This window comes from Zea mays, chromosome 3, assembly GCF_902167145.1.
Source record: "Zea mays cultivar B73 chromosome 3, Zm-B73-REFERENCE-NAM-5.0, whole genome shotgun sequence".
Lineage (NCBI taxonomy): Eukaryota > Viridiplantae > Streptophyta > Magnoliopsida > Poales > Poaceae > Zea > Zea mays.
The window spans coordinates 164627365-164654531 of record NC_050098.1 but is presented as its reverse complement, the minus strand read 5'-3'; the positions used below and the strand labels follow the sequence as shown (position 1 = coordinate 164654531).

General features: G+C 48.3%; 1 protein-coding gene across 4 annotated transcripts; it reads right to left on the bottom strand.

The window, feature by feature from the left end:
- Nucleotides 1-21536: 21536 nt before the first annotated feature.
- LOC100191186 (uncharacterized) lies at nucleotides 21537-23381 on the bottom strand. Of its 4 annotated transcripts, none has more exons than XM_008673779.4 (4): nucleotides 23077-23381; nucleotides 22515-22700; nucleotides 22222-22386; nucleotides 21537-21959 (listed from the first exon to the last, which is right to left on the bottom strand). In XM_008673779.4, exons 1-4 carry the CDS (start codon nucleotides 23080-23082, stop codon nucleotides 21909-21911), a joined length of 408 nt encoding a protein of 135 aa, XP_008672001.1. In that variant the 5' UTR covers nucleotides 23083-23381; the 3' UTR covers nucleotides 21537-21908. The 4 variants fall into 4 exon arrangements, with proteins under 4 accessions (XP_008672001.1, XP_008672002.1, NP_001183745.1 ...); XM_008673780.4 differs by having other exon boundaries at nucleotides 21537-21850; nucleotides 22231-22386; NM_001196816.1 differs by having other exon boundaries at nucleotides 21573-21850; nucleotides 23077-23178.
- Between the last annotated feature and the right edge of the window lie 3786 nt (nucleotides 23382-27167).

Here is a 27167-nt window from a genome sequence, read left to right as displayed (position 1 = left end):
GGTCGAGTGGGATGTTGCTCCGGCAGGAGAGGAGCATGAGGAGTAGTGGGCTCGGCCTTGCCCATTTCCTCGTTACCGACGACATCGATTATCCGCTGCACTTTAAGTTGTGAACTTTATTTGCTACTCCAAAAACTCCGATTTATGTAATAACTCCGTACTTAATTCGAGGTTTCCTGTTTTATTGTATTTCTTCTGTGACTCACCTTCGAGTGAGATTGTGGAATTTGATCCTGGTTAAGTGGCTCTATCAGACTAGATCTGAGGGACTGACGGGTTATTCCGATTTAAGTGTGTTACGGCTCCTGAGGCGTGACTTAGGCACTTAAGCTGGAATAATTCGGGCGGTTCTGCCACAGCTGGTATCGGAGCAAATTCCACCACAGAGAAGGACAATAAACCATGAATACCAATTTTTAAACCTAAAACTTGCTTAGAAACTGTTACGGATCGTCAGGACTAGACCGCTAGACCTAGGACGAAAGGCCTTAGGCATAGAGGGGGAAATAGGTGGCTAATTAATTAGGCCCTGTGGGCCAATACTTATATTTAGGATGCCCTAAAAAGGCACCCTATTTTCCTTTTGAGAGGCAACGTTTCTTTCCGCATGCATGCATTATAAAACATAAAGAGGAATTAAAATGGAGCTAACCCCCTTTTCTTTAAAATCATCCGGGCTCTCTTTTTCTTTTTCCTTCCACCATAATCTTTATCTTGATTCCCTTCCGCAGATGAATTCACCCACCCCCGCCAGTGGAGGAGACTCTCGTTTCAGTTCTGACTTCCTTTCTCGCGATGGCTTTCCTTCCATCTTGTGGGAAGTGCTTAACTCCGCCGGTTACCCTACGCCCCCTTCGTACACGGTGCAGTTGTATGAGGAGCATCGGGTACCTCGTTGTCGGGTCTGGCTAACTTTGGAGGCTCATCCCCTTCAGCCGGGTTGGCGTTCTCTTGACTCTGAGACGATTGGACTCAGGACGGACGACACCGTTGAGGCAGCAGACATGAAGACTCTGACGACTTTCTGTGGCTACCATCCCCTGGAGATGGTGATGCACCCCTTGGGACTCTTCCCTGCTGAGAAGAAGGATGATCCCATGTGGTGTAACCGCGTGAGCCATGTGAAGGATGTGTGGGCAATGTATCCTGACTTGGTTGGGAGGGTCACTGTTCAGTGCATGAGTGCGCTGTACCGCCTTCAGGCCCTTCAGAGCGATGCTATGACACTTCTTGCTAACACCGCTCAGGCTGCCAAGCTCACTCTCGACAGTCGGGAAGATTTTGTGGTCGACCTATCCACAGAGTTGGTGGAGAAGGATCTGCAGGTGGAAAGGCTGAGCCAGCGTATTACCACCCTGGAGCAGCAAGTGGAGATCCGAGATAACACTATTGATGTCTTGGAGAACCAGCTCCACGACGTGCAGAGGGAACTTGAGGAAGCCAATGACCACTTGGACATGCACCACCTGGAGATGGAGGCCAATGAAGCAGGAAGCGAGGGAGAAGAGGCTCCCGAGGAGCTAGGACCAGCCCCTGGTGCCAATGGGACTACCTCCGCGATACCTCCTTCACCCGTATCCAGTGTCGCTTCCACCGCTCAGGGTTAAGCAGTCGCTTTGACATTTTTAGGCGGATAGAAACCTATGCGAGCTTAGTAGTATCACATTTTGGACTAGGCTTATGGGTACTTTCCCCTGATTAATGTAACCCTGTAAACTTTTGATATCTGTGGGATCCTTGTCACCATGCTATCTTCACTTTCGAACCTAATATTATGATTATGGCCTTTTTCTTCCATATGAGATGATATCTTGTCGTTCGGAAGTGTGAGTTGGGATAACATTGGCGACAATCTCTGTTTTCAGATGGCAGCGAGGCAGCGTCGCGGGCAGAATGAGCAAGCTCCCCCGCCACCTCCTCCAGCTCCCACAGTGCAGGAGCTGATGGCCCAGCAGAATGAGATTCTGCGACAGCTCTTGCAGCGCCAGCCCCACCAACAGCATCATGGTGGAGGCCAGCATCAGCGACCTCCGGCTATGGCAACATACCAGGAGTTTCTGAGCACGCAGCCGCCCTTGTTCACCAAGGCAGAGGATCCGTTGGACGCCGACGTGTGGCTTCGCGTCGTCGAGTCCAAGTTTCCCCTCCTCACAGGAGACTGCCCTGATGAGGCCAAGGCTCGCTTCGCCGCACAGCAGCTTCGCGGCCCAGCTCGGACTTGGTGGGACCACTTCCGTGCTATGCTCCCCGCTGATCATGAAGTATCTTGGGAGGAATTCAAGACTGCCTTCAGAGGACACCACATCCCAGCTGGCATTCTTGATCGGAAGTTGAATGAATTCTTGGCCCTCAATCAAGGAACCCGCACGGTACTGCAGTATGCGCAAGCCTTCAACGACTTATGCCAGTATGCAGGGTATCATGCTGATTCTGATGAAAAGAAGAGGGATCGCTTCCGCAGGGGTCTCAATACCAAGCTACGGGAACGACTCAACACTGTCCGGGCCAATAGCTTCAATGAGCTGGTCAACATGGCCATCTCTCAGGAGGATTGCATTGTTGCTCACCGGGCAGAGAAGAAGAGGAAGGCACCAATGGCAGCACCATCCGCTCAGGCTCAGAGGTTCCGGATTGTTTCTCACAATCAGAGCAGGGGTTTTCAGCAGCAGGCAGGCAGATGGGTGATCAGGCCACCTCAGCAGCAGCAGCAGCCGGCACCCAACCGCTATCCAGCTCCCGCCCCAAGAAACAATCAGCCTCAGCAGCAGCAGCAGTTCCGCCAGGGCAATGGGAACAAGTGTTTCACTTGTGGCAATGTGGGCCACTATGCCAAGAATTGTCCCAGGAACCAGCAGAGGCAGATGCCAGCACCGAATCAAGACAAGGGAAGAAAGCAGAAGGTGCAAGTCAGGCAAGGGAAGCTCAACTTCACTGCTCTAGAGGAAGTGCCAGAAGGAGCTCCTATCATGACCGGTACCTTTTCAGTTTATAATCAACCTGCTTTAATTCTGTTTGATTCTGGTGCATCTCATAGTTTCATTAGCCAAAAGTTCAGTGCTAATTGCAAACTGCCATTCTCTCACTCAAAAGGGTCATTCATGATAGTCACACCTGGGGGTAAAATTGCAACTAATCAATTAAACCAAAGTGTGCCTATTCAACTGGGAAGCCACATTGTCAAAACCACTCTTCTTGTGTTGGGATTGGAAAATGTGGACATTATTCTAGGAGCAAATTGGATGACCTTGCACCAAGTTGTGCTTGATGTAGCCAGTCGTACCGTGGAAGTTAATTCTCCGTTCTGTGGGAATTTCACTTTGATTCTGCCTAGTCAGGGTTCTACTCAGTCATGTGCTTTCTCTATGATGGAGTTACCCCTGAAGAAGATCCCAGTGGTCTGTGAGTATGCAGATGTCTTTCCTGATGAATTGCCGGGAATGCCACCAGACCGGGATATTGAATTCGCCATCGAGTTGCAACCGGGAACGGCCCCAATTTCCAAGAGGCCCTACCGAATGCCACCCGCTGAGTTGGCAGAGTTGAAGAAGCAGTTGCAAGAGTTGCTGGATAAGGGATTCATTCGCCCAAGCACTTCGCCTTGGGGCTGTCCAGCACTATTTGTGAAGAAGAAGGATGAAAGCTTGAGGCTGTGTATAGATTACCGCCCTCTTAATGCGGTAACTATCAAGAACAAGTATCCTTTGCCTCGTATTGATGTTCTCTTTGACCAGTTGGTCGGAGCCAAGGTGTTTTCCAAGATAGACCTTCGCTCTGGCTACCATCAGATCAAAATACGAGCAAGTGATATTCCGAAGACGGCATTCTCAACCAGATATGGGCTATATGAATTCTTGGTGATGTCATTCGGGCTGACAAATGCACCAGCATATTTCATGTATCTGATGAATTCTGTTTTCATGCCGGAATTGGATAAGTTCGTGGTGGTTTTCATCGATGATATCCTGGTGTACTCAAAGAACGAAGAAGAACATGCCGGGCATTTGCATGTAGTGCTTCAACGTCTGCGAGAGCACCACCTTTATGCCAAGCTATCCAAGTGTGATTTTTGGCTAAAGGAAATCAAATTCTTGGGTCACACTATCTCTCAGGATGGAATAGCTGTTGATCCTGATAAAGTGCAAGAGGTGATGAATTGGAAGCCACCAACGACTGTTCGCCAAATTCGGAGTTTTCTGGGATTGGCCGGTTATTACCGAAGATTTATTCCGGACTTCTCTCGAATTGCGAAGCCTATTACTGAGTTGCTGAAGAAAGAAGTCAAGTTTGTGTGGAGTCAGAAGTGCGAAGATGCCTTCCATGCGTTGAGGCAGCATCTGACCACAGCACCTGTTTTGGCGCAACCCGACAGCATCAAGCCTTTTGACGTGTATTGCGATGCCTCTGGCACCGGGCTAGGTTGTGTCTTGATGCAAGACAACCGAGTCATTGCTTACGCCTCAAGAGCACTCAGGCCTCATGAGCAAAATTATCCCACTCATGACCTTGAGTTAGCAGCAGTGGTTCATGCATTGAAGATGTGGAGGCACTATCTAATGGGAACCCACTGCAACATCTTCACTGATCATAAGAGCCTTAAGTACATTTTTACTCAGGCTGATCTCAACATGAGGCAGAGAAGATGGCTAGAGCTGATCAAGGATTATGACCTGGAGGTACATTATCACCCAGGGAAGGCTAATGTAGTAGCAGATGCCTTGAGTCTGAAGTTGCAATGCAACTGTATTCTGATGGATTCTCGTGTTAACACCTTGTGTGATGAGTTGAGCAAGATGCAAATTGAAGTAATTCCTTCTGGTTCTTTGTCTCACATTTCTGTTGAGCCAGCTTTGCAAGACCAGATCATCATGGCCCAGCTCAGTGACAAGGGAGTGCAGATTATCAAGAAGAATCTCCATCAGAAGGTTGAGAAGTATAATTGTTTCCGCCAGGATGAGAAGGGTGTGTTATGGTTCAAAAGCAGATTGGTAATTCCTAAGGACCAGGATCTCAAGAAGAAAATTCTGGATGAGGCTCATCTCTCCAAATTCTCTATGCATCCGGGAAGCACCAAGATGTACCATGATTTGAAGCTTTTATACTGGTGGACCAGAATGAAGAGGGAGATAGCCCAGTATGTATCAGAGTGTGACACCTGTCAGAGGATAAAGGCAAGCCACTTGAAGTCCGCTGGAGCTTTGCGACCACTGTCCGTACCTTCGTGGAAGTGGGACGACATCAGCATGGATTTCATTGTGGGTCTACCCAACACCTCTCGTCATCATGATTCGATTTGGGTTATTGTGGACCGATTGACGAAAGTGGCACATTTTCTTCCTATGCACACCACTGATAAGGCTCAGAAGTATGCAGAATTGTATATCGACCGGATCGTGTGTTTGCATGGATTACCTCGGACCATTGTTTCTGACCGAGGAGCCCAATTTGTTGCCAGATTTTGGGAACAATTGCAAGAGTCTTTGGGAACCAAGCTAATCAGGAGTTCAGCTTACCACCCACAGACTGATGGTCAGACGGAAAGGGTAAACCAAATTCTGGAAGATATGCTGAGAGCTTGTGCGATCGATTGTGGCAAGAACTGGGATAAGCACCTCTCCTTGGCAGAGTTTGCTTATAACAATAGTTATCAGTCCAGCCTAAAGATGGCACCTTTTGAAGCTCTCTATGGAAGAAGGTGCAGGACACCACTCAATTGGTCTCAGCCTGGTGAAAGAGAAGTTTTTGGACCTGATTTGGTGACTGAAGCCGAAAGGAAGGTCAAGCTAATCAGGAAGAATCTAGAAGCTGCTCAGGCCAGGCAGAAGAGCTATCATGACAGAAGAAGGAAACCTCTCCAGTTCGAGGTGGGAAGTTTTGTATACCTCAAGGTATCACCCACCAAGGGAGTGCAGAGGTTTGGGATCAAAGGCAAGTTAGCCCCTCGTTACATTGGACCTTATGAGATCATTGAAGCATGTGGACCCGTGGCATACAAGCTGAAGTTACCTTCAAAGATGTCTGCCATTCACAGCGTATTCCATGTATCTCAGCTAAAGAAGTGTGTTCGATTGCCGACTGAGATTCTAGCAGAGCCAGAATTGGAGATAGAGCCAGATCTCTCGTACCAAGAGTACCCCTCCAAGATTCTGGATTGCAAGGAAAGATCAACTCGGGCTAAATCGATCAAGATGTTCAAGGTCCAGTGGAGTAATCACTCAGAGGAGGAAGCTACTTGGGAAACCGAGGAATTCTTAAGATCCAACTTCCCCGATTGCCTACCTAAGGAAGCTGGTATGTAATCACCCCCAACCCCTCCTCCTGCCTTTCGAATCTAATTTCCAAAAATATGATCTTAACTCAGAATGAAGTAACTAAAAGATAAAACTTAAAAGGACTTCCTTCTGAAGTTGCAAAGAGAATGACATTCGAAGAGCAGTTTATCCTAATAATAACAATCATCACCCTTTTTCCTATCAGTCTCACCCTTCGCTTCACCTCAGAAGGACTCTAGCCCGAATCTCGGGACGAGATTCCTTTAAGGGGGGAAGGCTGTGACACCCCAGTGTCACCTAGGGTTTCTCTTAAAAAGCCACACCAAGAACCCTTATTTTATGTGAACCAAAGTAAGCATGAGCATCAAAATGACTTAAGTGATAAAGAATTCACCAAGTATATGTTTAAAAGTGTCATGATCAAAACAATTGAGTCCTTGAAAAGATAAGAATGTGCAACCCTAATTAAGAACTCTAAGTGAACCCCATGAACAAAATTCAAGAAAATAAGCAAAAGCGAATGAAAAGTTTAAAATTTTGAGTTGAGCCAATAATATAAGTTAAAGTATATTTGATAAACAACAAGATAGATTGAGAAAGCTTAGCCAAAATAATTCAAGAAAACCCCCAAATCAAGCTTCTTTTGTTGGGACTCATTGGGAATTCTGAATTTCAGAATTCTGAAATTCAGACCTTGAGCCAAAGATCAGGGATGTTCACCTTGATCCCTAACTCGAATCCTAATGGCCCCATTGACAAATTTGTGTCTAACTAACCCCTCTGTCGTGTGCCAGAAGATGGCATTGGGACGCGAGCCCTAGACACGACAAAACTTGGGATTTGCCTCGGGTTTAGGCAGGGAGACAGACCAGATTTCCTGGCTCCATATCTCTGCAACCAGTAGGCAAAATCCTATGACCTCCACACAAGAATGGTAGCTTGTAGGGAGGAGAAGAGGTTTCGTGCACTGACCAAGGCGAGAGCAGGCTCGGATGAGCGACCACACGCGCCAGAGCTTGGGCAGAACGCACGGGCACACGTGTTCGACCCTGGTCGGCACGCCAGAGCTCGCCCAACCCGCGCGCGCGCTCGCCCCGGCGTCCGGTCAAGTCCGCCGCGCGCCCACACCCTCGGCCGTGCCCGCCCGCGCCTATAAAGCCTCCCCGGGCGCACCTCTCTTCGCCCCGCACTCACCCTCACCGGCCAGCCACCGTTCCTTAGCTCCGGCGAGCGTATTTCCGCCCGCCATTGCCGCCAGAGCTACGGCCGCCGTGGCCAGCCCACTCCAGCCGCCCTCCAGCCCAACCTGTGCTTCGGCTAGCTCCGCCAGTAGCCCGTGAAGCTTGCCAAGCCCTCGGACCCAACCGGACTTCACCGGAGGCCCGAGATCGACCTCACCGGACTTCGGTCTTCCGCCGCCGCGCGTGGACCGAGCTATCCAGTGAGTCTCCGCCCAATTCCTTTCGCTCATAGCTTCTCTGGCATCCCGTGGACCTCTCTGACCTATTTAATTGAACTATCTCGCCGTGACCAGGCCGGTCTCCTCGCCGCCGACGAGCATCCCCGCCTGCGCGCGTGGACCGACCGACTCCGGCCATCTCCGACGGCGTCCCGCACACCGTTGTGATCCCCGCGACCTCCCCTTCACCCTCGACCACTTCACCGGAACAGTCTCGCCGCCGGTAAGCCCCTCCGCCCTTTTCTTCGCCGCGACTACTGTTTGAGGTAGAAGAAGGACCTCGGGTTAGGTTTTGTAGAACCCGAGGGGTTTTCTATAATGTCAGCGACCCATGTGAATAGTAACCTAAGGACTGATTCGCGAAGGAAAACTTAGAAAACCGCCAGGGACCCCAGTGCAAAGTGGTTTTCCCTTTTATCAATTCTGTTATTCTTTTTAAATAACCAAAGAACTTAGAAAATTCATAACTTGATGAAATCTTAATGAAAAGCTGTCAAACCAATTTTGCTAGCTCTGGAATATTATGATCTATCATTTAAAATTATTGAACCATATGCTTTCTGTTCTAAATTTTAGAGCTTAAAATCAAAAACAGAAACCCCCTAAACCTTGTTTAATTAAGGAAAATTAGTTTTTCTTCTGTACTGAGCTTAAGAAAATTTGTAGATGCTTATACCCTAATTAGACATTGTTTAAAAATAGTAGGATCCCCAGCATTTGAGATTATGATGTAGTTATTCATTTAAAGCCATTTTGTCCACAACTTAGAGAAAATCAGAAAAGCATTAGAAAATGTTGAACAGTGATTAGTAATAATTTTCCTAGTTTACTTATGCAACAGAGAACCTAGGAAAAATGCAGAGACCATTAATTAGGACCAATTTCTAATTACGATGCTTTAATTAGCCTTATGTAGACTGAAAATCAATTATTGGAATTGCAAAACTATAACCAAAGTGGTTAACAAAAATCCAGTGAACTTATAACCACCAGAGCCTCACTACAAAAATACAAAGCACCCCAGCCTAACTTTTTAAGTAGGGAAAATAAATACAGAATGATAATAAGGCATTTTCCCACTAAATCATGAGCAACCCCAAATAATGTGATAATGGGCAACCAAAAATGTGCTAAGTCCATGATGAGATAAACCACCAGAGGAAAATACAAACCCATGAAAAAGAAGTGAACCCATGCCTTTTGCTAGTAATTTGTGAGAAAGGCCATTTAATTCAAATAATGCAAACCACCCCTTACCTTAAGCAAAAAGAAGCCAAACTCCAGAATGATTGCTCTTGCACAAAATACTAGCTAAGAAAAATAAGAACTCTGTTGTTTGATGTTTTTCAAATATAGTGGTAGTAGAAAGCACCCCTTTGGCTAGAAACCTTAAGAAAACCATAGGAAAAGAATTAAAGGGTATTAATGACTAGAAATTTGTATCAAGTCATGTTATAACACCTAAAAGCCAGCAAAAATAAGTTTTTGAGAATTACCCACTGTTAAATAATAGTTGTAGTTCAAAGTACCCCTTCTACCCTAAAATTTGGTAATTTTGTCCAGAGAAAACCATTTACTTTCTGAACCCCAAATTTTGAGACAGAGCATCATACACCAGTAGCAAGCCACTGTGATTTTTGCAGAATTTTTGGAATTTTATAAAAGCAACTTGTAGTTCAAACCTACTCCAAAACATTAAAGAGAATAAAAGAAAAGAGAAGAAGGAATAAACCTCATCCCATTAAAACTAACCCAATTTACCAAGTATACCACTAAAAGGTTTTACATAAGTAAGGTTAACTTGTTTAAATTCAAAAGACCCTACACCTTTAAAAGTTGTAAATTCTAAAGCACATATTGTATCATGCATATATCTTACGCATTGCATTCATTAGATTGTAATCTTGCCGACGGAGAGTACGTGCTCATCCCCGAGCAAGGACCTGTCCAAGAGGAGGACCAGGAGCAGGCTTCAGAGGCTGCTATTGAAGATCTCCCCGCAGCCCCAGCAGTTGAAGGCAAGCCCCGGTTTTATGCATAACCATGTTAATATATGCTACTTTACTACACTTAATGCTTGTAGGACTGTAATGTGCACTTAAGTGTAGGAGTTGCTTGAAACCTCTAGTTGCATGAACTTAGGACTCCTTTTTGAGATGAATACTAGTATGCTAGGTCGAGTAGCTGCTTGCTAATCAGGATCTCGGTAGAAGTCGAGCGATTTTTCTAGCACTCGCGCGAGGTCAGGAATTGATTGTATTCATCTTGATAATGGGATATATGTTGGTCTATGGACTTGGATCCAGGGAGGATGCCTTGTCCATGAGACGGGAAAAATGAATTAAGGATTAATGTGTGGCTACCTGAGTCAAGCTTTTGAACGTACTAAGCACATGCCGGGAAAAATGGTAACCGGTAAACCTAGTACCTGAGTGAAGCCGGACGCGGACTTTATCCCTCATGCGACCTGAGACAGGGTCTCCCATGCTAGCTATGGTGGGTACAAGTGCGGTCACTGCACGGCGGCAGCCGGGGTCAGTGGAGCATTGTATGCCAAGGCGGTGAGGCCTGGACGCGAACGGGGAATCGATGGGGACGGTTGTCATGTGTGGGGTCGGAGTACCCTGACATGCCGTGTGTTTAGGTTTACCTTGCAAGGTTAAAAACTCGATTCGAATCGTCTGCTTCTCGCAGCTAATGAGACTGCTTGATTCCTTGTACTGCATCGAGTAAGAAGTGAAATGTGGATTACATGAGATAACTCGTTGATTGAGCTAATTGCTTGTTACCATGTATGCTTAGAAGGAGCAAATCTAGCTAAGTCAATGATGGTAGAAATTGAAAAGCTAAAAGTTGATTTTAGAAACAGCTAGTGCTTTTGGCAAACCAAACCCCTCAGCCAAACAGCTGCATAGTCTAGAGGTAGAGGAGTAGACTCCTCACACCGGTTAAGTCTAGCTGAGTATTAGTATACTCAGCCTTGCTTGTGGCACCATTTTTGCAGGTACCATGCAGGATGTAGTTGATGGTGTGACTTGGCCTACCACCCTGCCACCGGGTTGGACGGTCGAGTGGGATGTTGCTCCGGCAGGAGAGGAGCATGAGGAGTAGTGGGCTCGGCCTTGCCCATTTCCTCGTTACCGACGACATCGATTATCCGCTGCACTTTAAGTTGTGAACTTTATTTGCTACTCCAAAACTCCGATTTATGTAATAACTCCGTACTTAATTCGAGGTTTCCTGTTTTATTGTATTTCTTCTGTGACTCACCTTCGAGTGAGATTGTGGAATTTGACCCTGGTTAAGTGGCTCTATCAGACTAGATCTGAGGGACTGACGGGTTATTCTGATTTAAGTGTGTTACGGCTCCTGAGGCGTGACTTAGGCACTTAAGCTGGAATAATTCGGGCGGTTCTGCCACAGCCATGGTGTAGCCTACAGTTCTGTTGACAGGGGAGAAGCATCATCAAAAGCAAAATTTCCATGATGGAAATCTTCATACCATTCGTCCTCGTTGTAGAAGCCCTCCTGATGAAGCTCTCTGCGCGGAGGCCTCCGGTTCTGGTCATCTTGAGCAAGATGACGAACTTCTTCCGAAGCTTCATCTATCTGCCTCTGTAGGTCAGCTAGACGAGCCATCTTTTCCTTCTTTCATTGAACCTGTTGGTGGAGCATCTCCAGGTTTTGGATTTCTTGATCCAAATCATCCTCCGGAGGCGTCGGACTAGTGGCCTTCCTCTTCTGGCTTCGGGCCTCCCTAAGAGAAAGGACATCCTGATTGGGATCCAGCGGCTGCAGAGTGGCAGACCCTGTGGCTAAAGTTTTCTTCGGCGGCATGACGAAGGTGATGCTTGTCGAAGGTGTTCAAAGCTCAAAAAATGGACGTGAGTTCATCGGAGGTGGGCGCCAATGTTGGGGACTTGTTCTCAAATGCTTCGGATTAAGAACAAGGCAACATAAAAAGTGTTAAATGTTAAAGTCCTTCGTCCTTATAAACATTATGTTCCTTCGGATATAATGAATTCTGGACGAAGGTTACGAAGGAAAAGACCTTCGTAAGTTCGATAGATGATGAAGAAGAATACATATATGAAATACAAATAATAATACAGATATTATCATCAACTTATTTTTATTATCAAATTCATAAAACAAATTATAAATGTACCTTCGGATTGATGAAAAGTAAAGGTACATGCGTGATGCAAAAAGCGAATGCCAAGTCAGCGTGAACAGTACGTGAGTACTGTTCACCTATTTATAGGCGCGGGACGCAGCCCGTGTAGAATTACATTAATGCCCTTTACATTTATCAATAACTCTATAATAATTCTTCGAGGTCTAATTTGGCTTTTCATCTTTAAGTCGGTTCCTCTTTTCTGCCGTCATGCCGAAGCTTTTCTGCACATAGCTTCGTGATCATCTTATCCTTCGTCATGATCGCCTTCCGTCCCGCTCAAGCTTCATTTTGACCAGACACTTGTATACCCGTAACCTGATTCCGAAGATACCTGTTCACATATTTCACTTGGAAAACATTGTCAAATCATGTTTTTGAGGACCTTCGGAAGCCGAAGGCCCCCAACACTTTGTTTAGACCAGTGTAGTCTACACACATCTGCCATTTCCCGCCTTTCTTTCTCACAAGCACAGGGTTGGCTAGCCATTCGGGATGGAATACCTCTTTGATGAACCCTGCAGCCATCAGCTTGTGGATCTCCTCGCCTATGGCTCTGCGCTTTTCTTCGTCGAATCGTCGCAGAGGCTGCTTCACGGGTCAGGCTCCAGCTCGGATATCCAGTGAGTGCTCGGCGACATCCCTCGGTATGCTAGGCATGTCCGAGGGACTCCACGCAAAAACCTCGGCGTTCGCGCGGAGAAAGTCGACGAGCACTGCTTCCTATTTGGGGTCGAGCTCGGAGCCGATCCGGACTTGCTTGGAGGCGTCGTTGCTGGGGTTGAGAGGGACGGACTCAACCGTCTCAGCTGGCTCGAAGTTGCCGGCGTGGCACTTCGCATCTGGCGCCTCCTTGGAGAGGCTCTCCAGGTCGGCGATGAGGGCCTCGGATTCGGCGAGGGCCTCGGCGTACTCCACGCACTCCACGTCGCATTCGTACGCGTGTCGGTACGTGGAGCCGACGGTGATGACCCCATTGGGGCCCGGCATCTTGAGCTTGAGGTAGGTGTAGTTGGGGACGGCCATGAACTTGGTGTAGCATGGTCTCCCAGCACTGCATGGTAGGTTCCTCGGAACCCGACCACCTCGAACATGAGGGTTTCCTTTCGGAAGTTGGAGGGAGTCCCGAAGCAGACGGGCAGATCGAGTTTCCCAAGGGGTTGGACGCGTTTTCTAGGGATGATCCCGTGAAAAGGCGTCGCGCCGGCCCGGATCGTGGACAGATCGATCTGCAGGAGCCCGATGGTCTCGGCATAGATGATGTTGAGGCTGCTGCCTCCGTCCATGAGGACCTTGGTAAGCCTGACGTTGCTAATGATGGGATCGACAACGAGCGGGTACTTTCCCGGGCTCGGCACGCGGTTGGGATGGTCGCCTTGGTCGAAGGTGATGGGCTTGTCGGACCAGTCTAGATAGACTGGCGCCGCCACCTTCACCGAGCAGACCTCCCAGTGCTCTTGCTTGCGGTGCCGAGCCGAGGCGCTCGCCACTTGCCCACCGTAGATCATGAAGCAATCTTGGACCTCGGGGAACTCCTCTGCCTTGTGTTCCTCCTTCTTGTCATTGTTGTGGGCTCTGCCACCTTCCGCCGGTGGCCCGGCCTTGTGGAAGTAGCGCCGAAGCATGACGCACTCCTCAGGGGTGTGCTTGACGGGACCCTGATGATAAGGGCACGGCTCCTTGAGCATCTTGTCGAACAGGTTGGCGCCTCCAAAAGGCTTCTGAGGGTTCCTGTGCTCGGCGGCGGCGACAAGGTCTGCGTCGGTGGCGTCGCGTTTCGCTTGTGACTTCTTCTTGCCCTTCTTCTTGGTGTCGCGCTGAGCGGACGCCTCGGGGGCGTCTTCCGGCTGGCGCCCCTGAGGCTGCTTGTCCTTCTGAAAGATGGCCTCGACCGCCTCCTGACCAGAGGTGAACTTGGTGGCGATGTCCATCAGCCCGCTCGCCCTGGTGGGAGTCTTGCGACCCAGCTTGCTCACCAGGTCACGACAAGTGGTGCCGGCGAGGAACGCGCCGATGACATCCGAGTCGGTGATGTTGGGCAGCTCGGTGCGCTGCTTCGAAAATCGTTGGATGTAGTCCCGCAGGGATTCTCCTGGCTGCTGGCGGCAGCTTCGGAGATCCCAGGAGTTCCCAGGGCGCACGTATGTGCCCTGGAATTTGCCGGCGAAGGCTTTGACCAGGTCGTCCCAGTTGGAGATCTGCGCAGGAGGCAGATGCTCCAGCCAGGCTCGGGCGGCGTCGAAGAGGAACAGGGGAAGGTTGCGGATGATGAGGTTGTCATCGTCCGTTCCACCCAGCTGGCAGGCCAGCCGGTAGTCCGCGAGCCATAGTTCCGGCCTTGTCTCCCCCGAGTACTTGGTGATGGTAGTCGGGGTTCGGAACCGGGTCGGGAACGGCGCCCGTCGTATGGCCCGGCTGAAAGCTTGCGGACCGGGTGGTTCGGGCGAGGGGCTCCGATCCTCCCTGCTGTCGTAGCGTCCCCCACGCCTGGGGTGGTAGCCTCGGCGTACCTTCTCGTCGAGGTGGGCTCGACGGTCGCGGCGGTGGTGCTCGTTATCGAGGCGTCCCGAGGCCGCGGGCGCTGTGTCCCGCGTGGGCCCGGTGTGGACCGAGGCTTCCCGCATGAATCGGGAAGTCGCGGCGTGATGCTCCGGGGGGTACCCTTGCCTTCGGGAGGCAGAGCTTTCGGCCCGTCGGACCATGGCATACTCCAGGAGATTCTTGAGCTCTCCCTGGATACGCCGCCCCTCGGTGGTGGATGGTTCCGGCATCGCTCGGAGTAGTATTGCTGCTGCAGCCAGGTTCTGGCCGACCCCACTGGAAGCTAGGGATAGCCTTGCCCTGACATCGTCGGCGATGCAGTGCTGGACGTCCTGGGCCAGATGACGCGCTTCTCCGGCCGGTGCTCGGCCTGCCCACTCCTGTCCGATATTCTGCCGGAGCTGCACAAGTTGTCCTGCTTCCTCGTCGAGCCTGGCCTGCATCTCGCGGATTTGCTCGAGCTGTGCGTCCTAACCCCCCGTAGGGACTGGGACCACAGCTAGCTCCCGAAGGATGTCAACGCGAGGCGCAGGCCTAGGGGGATCGCCGCCCTCCGGCATACCAAGATGGTTGCCTTCGTCGAGACCCCCTAGATCGACGTGGAAACATTCACGACTTGGGCCACAGTCCTCGTCGTCGAGGCTGTGGCTACTATCGGAGCAATCGGAGAGGCAGTAGTCACATGCGGTCATGAAGTCCCGCATGGCACCGGGGTCACCGAGCCCGGAGAAATCCCAACCAGAGTCAGGCTCGTTATCTTCCTCGGAACCCGGGGGCCCGTAGGTCGAGACGGCTGTCAGTCGGTCCCAGGTTGACCACATATGATACCCTGGAAGGTTTGGATATGCCATTATGAAAGCGTCCACCGAAGCGGGATCGCTCGGTGGGTCGAAGCTGAATCTAAAAGGCACAGGATGGGAAACAGATGGTACCTCTTGATCGACGGATGGTGACGAAGTCGCATCGGGGACGGACTGCACCGTTATCTCAGGTACGAGGCTAACGCCCAGCAAGTCCTTCGCGAGCGTGCTGGCGTCGTCCGTCAGCTTGGGGTTGGCGTGTTGCGGGGAAACGACGCTCATCTTCGTCTCAGACGCGAGGTCAACACCCGACGTGTCCCCCGCTGGGGCGCCAGCGTCGTCGACTCGCTCGACAGCCGACGAGGTGCTGCCTCCTGCTTGGCCATGGTTGCCCCGCCTCTTCCTCCGTCGGCGGGGAAGGTGACGGGACAGACCCGGATGCTGCTCTTCCGTCACGCGGGGAAGACGTCGTCGATTCCGCCGCCGGCGGGCGGGCTGACGGTCGCCATTGTCGTTGTCGCGCGGCGGAGGAAGGAGCACAATGTCGTAGCTGCCGTCGAGGGACATGAACTCGAGACTCCCGAAACGGAGCATCGTCCCGGGTTGGAGAGGTTGCTGGAGACTACCCATCTGGAGCTTGGCGGGAAGCTGTTCGTCAACACGCAGCAGGCCCCTACCTGGCGCGCCAACTGTCGGCGTTTCGACCCCGGGGGGTCCCTGGACCGACGAGTAAATTGTCGCTGCGTGTCCCAGCCCAGATGAGTCGGCACGAGATGGAACACAAGGGGGAACAAATAAGGGGGAACCGCGGCCTCGTGTTGTCCTGCGCCCAGGGCGGATGCGCTTGCAGTAGGGGGTTACAAGCGTTCGCGAGGGAGAGAGCCTTGTTCGTCAGCTCGTCCTCCCGCGTGGCCACCTTTTCGTATGAGGGCCCTGGACCTTTCTTTTATAGATGTAAGGAGAAGGCCCAGGTGTACAATGGGGGTGTAGCAATGTGCTAACGTGTCTAGCAGAAGGAAGCTAGAGTCCTATGTACATGCCGACGTGGCTGTCGGAGAGGTTTTGGCGCCCTATTCATGTGATGTCGTGGCCGTCGGAGGAGCGCTTGAGCCCTGTAGGAGCACAGCTGTCAGAGCTGTTGGGTCCTTGCTGACGTCTCCTTGCTTCCGTAGGGGGCTGAGAACCGCCGTCGTCATGGCGCACGCGGGGTGCCATCATTACTTGTTTACCGGGGCGAGCCAGATGGGACACCGGTCTTGTTCCCTGTAGCCTGAGCTGGCTAGGGGTAGGGTAATGATGGGCCCCCCTGCGACGTGGTCGGTCCGAGCCCAAGGTCGGGCGACGCGGAGGCTCTTCCGAGGTCGAGGCTGAGTCCGAGCCCTGGGGTCGGGTGAGGCGGAGACTGCCGTCCGAGGTCGAGGTTGAGTCCGAGCCCTGGGGTCGGGCGAGGCAGAGTCCGTCGTCCGAGGTCGAGGGTGAGTCCGAGCCCTGGGGTCGGGCGAGGCGGAGTCCGTCGTCCGAGGTCGAGGTTGAGTCCGAGCCCTGGGGTCGGGCGAGGCGGAGCTTCCTATGGCGCCTGAGGCCGGACTTGACGGCTGTAAGCCTCACCCTGACGGGTGGCACAGCAGTCGGAGCGACGCAGGCGGCGCTGTTTTCTTGTCAGGTCAGTTAGTGGAGGGGCGAAGTGACTGCGGTCACTTCGGCTCTGTCGACTGAAGAGCGCACGTCAGGATAAGGTGTCAGGCGATTCTTGCATTGAATGCTCCTGCGATCCGGTCGGCTGGTGAGGTGATCTGGCCAAGGTTGCTTCTCCGCGAAGCTTGCCCGAGCTAGGTCTCGGGCGAGTCGAAGGTGTGCCCGTCGCTTGAGGGGACCCTCGGGCGAGACGTGAGTCCTCCTGGGTCGGCTGTCTTTGCCCGAGGCTGGGCTCGGGCGAGGCGAGATCATGTCCCTTGAGGGGACGGAGCCTTGACCTGAATTGCGCCCATCAGGCCTTTGCAGCTTTGTGCTGATGGGGTTACCAGCTGAGATTAGGAGTCTTGGGGGTACCCCTAATTATGGTCCCCGACAATACTTGTGGGTAGAAATTTATATCTATATCTGTGTCCATCGGATTTCGAACGGATTTCGGATATCCGTCGGATATGTTAGACACAGTCATTTTTCATCAATTCAATAACATAATTAATTAAATTTCTTCCCAAGTTACCATCATATATAATTAAATACTTAATAAAAGAATTATTATTGGTCTGTAGACACTAAATCTTGGAAGGGGTTGCAGTTGGCCAGTCGCCAGCTATGCTGCGGGCTATGAGACTTGAAAAGGAGCACGAGGCAGAACGCAGAAGCCATCAAGGCTAAAAGGGACGACGAACGGTGCAAAATTGAGAGTGTTAGGCGTGCGGTTTATGAAGTTAGAATTTATTATTTGCTATGTAATATGGGCTAGACCAAAGATTAAACTATATATTGATTTCGGATATTTAACAAATAACCCGTGAATAAGAGATAATATCATAACCCGTGTCCATCTGACTTTGGATCTGATACAGATTTAACCCAAGGGTTAAAAGTTAAAAATGTAGACATATCTGTCCGACGGTATCTTTGGTATGAAAAGCTTTGTGTATGAAACGCTACTACCGCGCCTTCTAGGTGCTGTCGCCGCGGATCGCATGGACTAAAAAAGGATATGGCTTTCTTACGTGTATTGTTTGAGCTCGAGATGCGCTGTTGCACCAGCAGCAGTGCTTGCTAATGCCCGATCACATACCTTGTGATTCGATACCTGCGTCTATTTAACCGGGCTCACTCGAGACTGCCCCACCAAATATGGAGCTTTCACGTGTATCCGTGGATGCAGGGAAAAGCCTCCTGTAAAGACGGAGATGCACATGTACATTCAAACCTGGCTACCTGGGTGCGGGCAATCGAATATGCACAGAAGCCTAGTCAGCGCATGCGGTCAGCCAAGCTGTCGAGCTACGCGCAACCAAACATGTTGATAGAGAGTGGGAACTCTGACGTTGGAGCACTGCTCGCCTTCTAAGGATGCAGATCCCCCGTCTATAAAAGTTCAAAAATAAGTGTAGTGCTGTGTTCAAAGCACCGTCCTCTCTTTGTAACTACTAGAGCTCACAACCATCTATATTCAACAAAGAATATATATTATAAATATTCTAAATATAGAGACAGTAGTAACTGACTAGTCAAAGGTTTGTTTGGTTTCACATTTAACTGTGGATTTTGTCTTAAAAAGCCAAAAGCTAAATCAAAGCTATGCTAGCCAACAACTTTTTTCAAAAGTATGTGAAAAATTGAAAGCACTTCTAAAGCCGTTTTCAGTGGCTTCAGAGTGGAAGAATTCCTGTTCTTTTTCATCATAACTCCCATATCCACAACCAATTCTATCATACAACTTTTAGTTTTTCACATATTATAGCCCACAACAATATTTTTGACAGCTTACAGTCCATAACAAAAAAAATTTCACAACCAAGGTCCATCCACACACACCCTAAATAAAGATAGCGATTGGTTGTGCATATATGACCATATCATTTAGTTTTTTTAAGATTTGGCTTTAATCTGTACCGATTTCTACTGCTTTACAATGTTTTGTCTTAGTCCAAATAACTGGCTTAATCCGAAGCGAACAATCCCATAGTTTCGTAGTAATTTCTTATATAAACTCAAGAATCGCAATACAATGACATAATTTTAACTGATGCAATGGTAATCCACTTCTTTTGGAGGCAACTGATATATTTCTGTTGCACATAATATTTCTTTTTATTCAATTATTGTTTCTCTGGTTCTGATTTTCTTTTATCATGCTAGCCTAATGTTTATTTTAAACAAACATACATGCCTATTGTGTTTCTCATGGACAAGCAGTGACGAAGCTAGAGCGAAATTGAAGAGGGTGTAATTGGTCTAGTGGATGCATACTAATTTTTTTCTAGAGATACATATATCGTGAAATTTTAACTGTATCTGTAAAATTTATATTTTTTAAGGGGTGTATTTGTATCCGCTAGATATAACCTAGCTTCGCCCGTGGTGACAAGGGGTACAAGGGTACGGTGGAGTAAAGCACGAACTAGCTTTCTTTTATTTTTCACATATTCATAAAACTAAATTGGCCAGTGAAATTTGAATGGATAAAAGAGTTCCGGAACTAGATGATCAAATCATGGGAGATAGTACATGTGAACTGCTGCACGCCTGCACTTGTATCATCGCTAGACAACACCTTACTATGTAGCTTGATGACAGCTTAAAACCATGGCACCAAATTAACAGGTGTTAGATTGGCTGATATAGAAATTACTTACGTTATACTCCCTCCCTCCGTTTCTTTTTATTAGTCGCTGGATAGTGCAATTTTGCACTATCCAGTGACTAATAAAAAGAAACGGAGGGAGTAACAATTATTTAGACTATGGTATTGTAAAAGTGTGGTTTTAACAACTGGAGCTTTTTAAACATTCCCTCACCTGCTGTAACTCTCTAGCACGGAGCCAGCCCCACCTCCCATCTCTAGGTACAGTCTTGTAGATTGACTGACAGTATCCGGTAAACAGTGTACTGTATTAGATTCTGCAAATGTATATGCCTTCTATATGAAATTTGTTAATGTGTTGTAAAAATTTGAAGCCTACAGTATTAACTTGAACAATATATTTAGACTTTAAAATTTAAAGTTGACTTATTGACATGATTCTCCACTGATCGCCTGCTCGGCTGGTTATTGCATATTTGCAGGAGGCTTTAATTTCTATGCTAAAAGATAGAAGATTATACACGTTAAAAGCAGAAAGTTATATGTAGGAGGAAAGAACTACATCTCTTGATTCTGTTGTGTTTGGGATTGCACCCCCAACTTTAGTAGTGATGTGAGCATCTCCAAAAGAAGGAAATACAAATTTTCCCCAAAAACTGATTATGAAGGCATACTAAATCTTTTTCATGGTGTATACAAAGTATAATTCCAGCAGTTCTCGCAAAAAAGAACGCTCAAACGAAACTGGGCTACTGTTTAAAAATTCCAGATGTTGTTGCTGGCCTAGTTGGCCTCTACCGTTGGTCCAATTATGCATGTGGATGGACATATTTATTTTTGCTGCTCACCAGGTTTTGCGCGCTCTCTAGGTTTCGAGGATCCACCGACGCAATCTCGGTGGGAACTCACCAGGTTTCACGCGCTCACATGATTGGGGAAGTTTTTATCCTCGCGTGTTTTTCCGGGTCGCGCATAAATGCGGCTCACGAACGGGCCTATGTTGGAGCACGAACCAGCAGAGTTTACCCCCAAAACTGGTTTTGGGGAGTTTTAACATGGTCTCTTGGAGATGCTCCCTGCTATGTAAAGGCTTAGGTGCCATTTGGCTCATGAAATGTAACGTAAATGGTAGTGGTAACGATTTACACTCAAATATCGGCGGTAACAAGTTTCAATAAGGCGGTATCCATTTGTAGCGTGATATCGATTACGGTTGGACTTAACAAACACGATTTAACGTTATTGGTAACACATTATGTTACCAACATGTGAACAAAACGGCACCTTAGGGTTATGTTGTCTAATCTCAACTACCATGTAAATCATTCTTATGTACATCTCTATATATATAGATGAGTACAACCCTCATGAGAATATTGTTTTTTGCCACTTTTAACATGGTACTAGATCATGATTTTTTTTCCTAATTTACTGTCACACATCCTTTTCTTCCTCCTCCCATATCGGATGTTATTGCTTCTATGTTATGCTCAGCTTGACCAACTAAATCTAATCTCGTCAAAGCTTTCGGAATATATTGGTGGGTCCAATGCTGAATGCCCTCTGAGACAAAGATCGCGGCATCAACGGTCACAAAGGAAGGAGGGGATGAGAGGTATGATCTCCAATATCTTGAATCGAAGCGCTCAGAGTACTTATTTTCGGAATTTACTTATAGGTTTAATCTTTTTTTTTAGCCCAAATCTCACGTTCTCCTCCGGGGCTCACAAAGGAAGGAGGGGATGAGAGAAACGAAAGGTTGTGGCAAGTTTGAACTAGCTCCACATATTATTAATGCCCAGTGACACTATCCTAGTAAAGCGTGAGAGATAAGGAGAGAGAAGAGAAAAGATAAACGGGAACATGGGATGCAGGACCAGGAAAGTTGTCGTACATTGATGACTAGCTTGAATAGGGGTTTACAGACAGGGGTGCCCTTGGTTACAGACAAGCTTGCCTGAACCATTCAACTTGGGCTAACAAGTCTTGCTGAACACATTAGTTAATGAAGGTCCAATTCGTACCTGTGAAAGACAATAAGGCTGAATTTATACATTTTCAGAATCAAACAGCCCTTAGTCAGGCACTGAAGCAACCGTAGGAAAGATGGAATGCAAGCTAGTGTTACATTCAAACGAGTGCAGAAGCAGTAGTAAGTTTCCATTAATCTCATATTAGCGTAGACAACTATACAACTCTCTCCAGAGCACCAAGCAAGCGAACTTTCAAGAAACTTATTAAGCTCTGCATCTCTCACTATCAGGCGATGCAGCCCAAGCCGAGGCACCCTCCAAGCAAATTCCTCAGCAGCTTCTTCTGCAGAACGAAGAACAGGTCATGAGAATAAAATCCTCGCCTAAAATCTCGCTTGAATTTACAGTCCAGCTTTATCGCTCATGGCCTTTGACAAAAGGCCGTCCAAATGCTGTGAAAAAAATGAAGCGCTTAAGCTTCTTTCTTTTTGAAAAAAAGGTCACATCTTTGGCAAATGTAGATGTTCTATCTAATGCTATCCAAACAAAAGCTACTTGCAAAGGGGTCAGCTTAGGCTAGATAAAGGACAGTCACATGACGAGAACTAGACAAAAGGTAAAACCCCACTTAGCTACACGTTGGGTGCATGCAGCGAGAGACGCACTGATCTGAGAGCAAACTAGCTAGGGAGGATTTGATTACAGGGCACTTGCCTTCTTCACCTTGCAGAGAAGCTGCGGGGAGATCTTGTACAGGTCCTCGTCCACAGCTCCCTTGGGCTTCCACTTGTGCTGCTCGCTCACGCAGCGCCTCCTGCGTCCCTTCCTCGCCGCCGGCGGCACAGCGGTTTCTTTCTCCCCCTTCACTCGAACAACGCACTGCACAGGACAGGCATCGGACACAGAATTGTCAGTACCACCTTTGTTAACTAGTGCAGACTGCACGGCACGGAGTATGAAACAGTGCTGGGGAGTTGATGAAAGAAATGGATGCAGTGCTCTTTCACCTTCTTGTAGCCGTAGGGCTTGGCAGGCAACTGGGGCACCTTGAAGAGATCCGCGTCGCCCTTCTCCGCCGGCGCCGCGAAGAAGAAGGCCCCTGCCTGGAAGTACTGGGTGACGGGCATGTCGCCGTCCCACACGTTCCAGTCGCCGAACGCCGGGATCTGCCGCCACTTGCAGTCGTCTTGCGCCTGGCAGAAAACGAAACGAAACTTTTTTTTTACTCCACTGGTGGTGGGCGACTGAACAGTACGACTGAAGAATGCAATACAGTTTCGTGTAATCTTCTTCTCTGGAAGTTTGGAAGCAAAAGAAAAAAAAAACTGTATGTGAATGTAGGACACGTACGTGCTTGTTTGAAAAGAAAACAAACACTGTTACGGCAATACTATATATTTCAGATTCACAGTAGGTAAGATAACTAGTCTACTATGTATATGTAAAACGAGCATGTTCCAACTGTCATGGCTTGTTTCTCTGTTAGCAAGGACATGGCGTATAGTTTAGTTTCGCTGTTGCAAAAAAACAAGAGAAGAAGCCCAACAAAGACACGCATTCTCGGCTCACCTCCATCTCGCTCGCAGTTGCCGAAGAAGGTGCCGAGGTGCGAGAAGAGGCGGAGGAGCAGAGGAAAGAACTGAGCACCAAGCGAGGGCAGTCAAAGCTGGGGTTGGAATTGGGCAGCGGAGCACAGGGGTTCCTCCTCTATACATAGCCGAAAGGCCTGTCCGAAGAGAATGTGGGGGCACACGTACCCGAACTTTTCAGAAAGCCCTCGAGGAAAAGCGAGCGCCCAAAGCAGCAGCTAGCGTTCAATGAGCCGAGCCCGGGCAGGCAGGCAATGAGTATCAATACCCCACCCCAGTCACAAGAGTTTACTCATGCCGCAGCCGTGCCGACTTTTATATTAGATTCTTTTTCCCCAAAAAAGTTTACGTTCACATATTTGATGAGACCATTAGCACTTGTTTGGTTGCATAGAGATAGGAGGGGATTGAAGGTGGTATAATCCTTTACTACTTATTTTGACTTACAAGGAATTATATGCCACTCAATACCCTCCAATCTCCATGCAACAACCAAACAATCCATTAACACGGGTATAACCATGTGGAGAGATGTCGTGATCTATAACACTGAAGTTATACGGTTTAACGCCAGTCACAGTCTACAGTTCGAGCTCCAATTTAAACCGTCTCATCCCGTTTGAGATGGACCTCATTTATTTCTCGTACCACCGACTGACTATGAGGGTCTAGGTTGGAGTCAGGGTCGGAACTGGGGCAGCGATCGATGAGCATATATATAGGCGCGTACTTCTTTCGTCCATAAATGTTGGCCGTTCTTATTTTTCGAGGAGTCAAACATTTTTAACTTTGACCACATTTAGGGGGTGTTTGGTTTGTAGGGACTAATGTTTAGTCCCATCATTTTATTCCATTTTAGACTATAAATTGCCAAATTTAGAAATTAGAATAGAGTTTTAGTTTCTATATTTAGCAATTTTGCAACTAAAATGGAATAAAATGTAGGGACTAAAAATTAGTCCCTATAAACCAAACACCCCCTTATATAAGAAAATAGAATGTTTATAGTACATAATTAGTATCGTTAGATAGATCTTTGAATCTACTTTTATAGTAAAATTTTTCGAAGATATAAATGTTGCTAATATATTTTATAAATCCAGTTAAATTTCAGAAAGTTTGAGCCATACGAATACCGTAGTGACAAATATATGTGGACGGAGAGAGTAGGACGGAGAAGAGAGGAAGAGCAAGCGGCAACCAGAAAACGGAGGCACGGCAATACAGGGTTGAAACATCATCACCAAGACATATGACACGGATCTAGGCATACGTTATTTTTTAAAAAAAAGAGTCAAAATAAAAACAATCGGGCAGCCGTGCATGGTGTGTGCAGGAGGGGCAGGCCTGGCCACCAGCCCTCGCTTTCCGAGTTGCTAGTGTCCATAGCGCTAGCGCAGTGATGATGCTCGTCTTTTCTGTGGTCGCTGCCTGCCCTCAGTCACCTCTGTCTGTCTCTCAAATCTCGGTCTCTCTACCTGTGTCCACTGTCCAGTAACGACTGTAAAGTTGCCGGCTTTTGGCACCAAGTCCTTGCCACCGCACACGATGGTAGACAATGAGTGCGTGTGTGTGCGTGCCCTGTCGCGCGCGTGCCCTTGTCGAACTCGAACACACTTACACGCACCCGAGGATGGGCGCCGCTCGTCGCGCTCGCCTCCGTCCCGTCCGGCGCCCGACACCCGGCCGGCGGGTGGCTCTCCTCGATCAGCCAGCCGCGGCTCTCAAGGCCGGAAGGCCGCCGCCCGCGCATGGTGTGGGGAGCGGCAAAAGGCACCCACTTTTTGCACGGACGGAACCATGGCAAAACCACACAACAATGATTCCTGCGGTTCCGCCCCGTTGCACGCCGCTTTTAACTAAATTCCCCGCCGCCGAGACCGAGAGCTTTCCACCGCCGTCGCCATCGGCCGGTGACGAGCAAGGAAGAGGGCCAGTACTGTGCTGGCTGGCTCTGGCTCACTAGACGCGCTCACTTTTCGGTCTAATCCGGCGCGCTCACTTTTGGTTGGAGAACTGACCGTGATAATTGAAACGGAAGAACAGAATACTACGTGACTTGGACCGGTCATGTCGTCTGTCATGTTACCGTGCATGCAAAAGATAAGGTCCCTGGCCGATGGGCCCTTCCTCCCTCTGCTCTCCGTTACGTGCGCATGCTGCCAACCTCCCTTTTACTACAAGTCATTCCTTTGCTAAACGACGGGGGCGCTCCGTTTCTGAAAGAGAATAATCTGCCACATGGTTTCAAATCCTTTGCAGAAACACAAACACGTACACATGCTTACTGGAAGTCTGTAACGGATTACTTTGCTCTACCAGTAGTCCAGTACCAGTACAAAACCACACAAACCCAAAGTTTTGAAATACTACGGTTTTTAAAATGTCAGGACACAAGTGTAGTATTTTTACGTTATTCTTACAAATATGTGTTTGGAAATAAAGTAATTCAAACCATGATATTTAGTATACATGTACAAGGCCGGCTAGTCATAGACAAAAAAAAACTATGGATTAGAGTGCAATTTTAAATACTCCAAAAATACTATGGTATCTACAAAACCATGGTATTCAAAACAGAGTTTTTTTACAATACAACCAAACACCATTGGACAAAAAGATACTATGGTATTCTTCAATGTCATGATTTTAACTTAAAACTCCAAAAATACTTTGTTTCCAAACATCCCTGAATAGTAAGAGTGATCACCATGCCCCTTGCCACAACAAAAGCACAACCGCACAAGTGTCCTAATTCCCTAAGGGTGTTTTGGTTGGGGAGTCAACTAGAATGGAGCGGCCTCATTCCCGTTTCTGATAATGGAGTTGTTCCATTATGTGTTTGGCAAGCATAATGAAGTCACTTCATTTTTTTTTTGTTTGGCTAGAAAGTAGAATAGAGTGGAGCCGCTCCGTTTTTTGTTTGGTTGGAAGAATAATGAGTGGTGTGGAGGAGAGGGAGGAAAACGCTCACATCCGATCGTTTTGATGGAGTGGGAGGGTCCCAACTATTTATGGGTAAATTCTCATATGAAGATTTCAGAAATTGCTCCACTCTTCTTTCGTTAGAAACCAAACATCCAAAAAATATAAATAGAGCGGTTACATTCTCCTTCATTTCTCAATCAAACACACTCTAAAAGCTACCTACGGGGAGTGGAGTCGAAGAAAGAGAAAAAGGAGCACAGGATGGCCCAGGCCCCCCTTGTGGTACACGCGCATATGCGGCTGGGCCTTTTTTGTTGGGCCAGCTAGCTAAGAGCCTTTCGGAATCTACTGCTTTGATCGATGCCGACGAAAGCAGAACAAAAGCTACACGAGGCGGGAGCACCCAGGAAGGACGCTGGCGAGTTTTCTGAATCCCGGCCCGCGTAGCCAGCTTCTCCGCTCCTCCCCGTCTTCTCTTTTTCACCCCCAGCCCCGACTTTTTTTTCCAGGTTTTTATTTACCAGGCCATCTCCGCCTTTTGATTAAAAGCGTGTTTGTCTGCCGCCGCTGCCTCTTCTTTGGTTTAAGTTAGGCTTTTGATGTACGTATAGTGTATATATGTAAACTATAGTATAAGCTAGCTTAGGAACAGTGCAGATGCCCGCAGTCCCAGCGGCATTGACGCGTCAAGACCTGCTTTTTAATCCATCCATACCTCTGCGTGCGGCGAGGTTCATCATCCTTCTGGCTTTTCCCTGCTTGTTCATCTGCTCGTCACACATTCAGACGAGACAATCGCACGCCCTGCTGGCTGCTGCACAGATGCTGTTGCAGCTGCAGGAGCGGTGCAAGGGGAACCGGGCGGCAGCCGGGCAGCGCGAGTACTGTGTCTGTCTAGTCTAGTCTGTAGACATGCACTGCTTTGGTTTGGTGCTTTCCATTTTCCAAGATTGGCCATGAGCTAACTTGGTGCTGGTACTCCATCCGTTTCGTTTTAGTTGTCGTTAAATAGTATAAAATTGAACTATCCAACGATAACTAAAAAAAATAGAGGGAGTATCATTTCGCTTCGATTCTTTGATTCTGTTTCCTCCTCAAAATTCAAGAAATACTTATAGTACGTTCTGGACAGATGGAGTAGAA

Bases quoted from the DNA above. Each gene is read 5' to 3' on its own strand.
- LOC100191186 (NM_001196816.1), bottom strand. The intron at 22,387-22,514 runs GTGAAAGAGCAC...TGTCCTGTGCAG, and splicing joins AGCCCTACGGCTACAAGAAG to TGCGTTGTTCGAGTGAAGGG. The intron at 21,851-22,221 runs GCAAGTGCCCTG...TTCGTTCTGCAG, and splicing joins TTCTCTGCAAGGTGAAGAAG to AAGAAGCTGCTGAGGAATTT.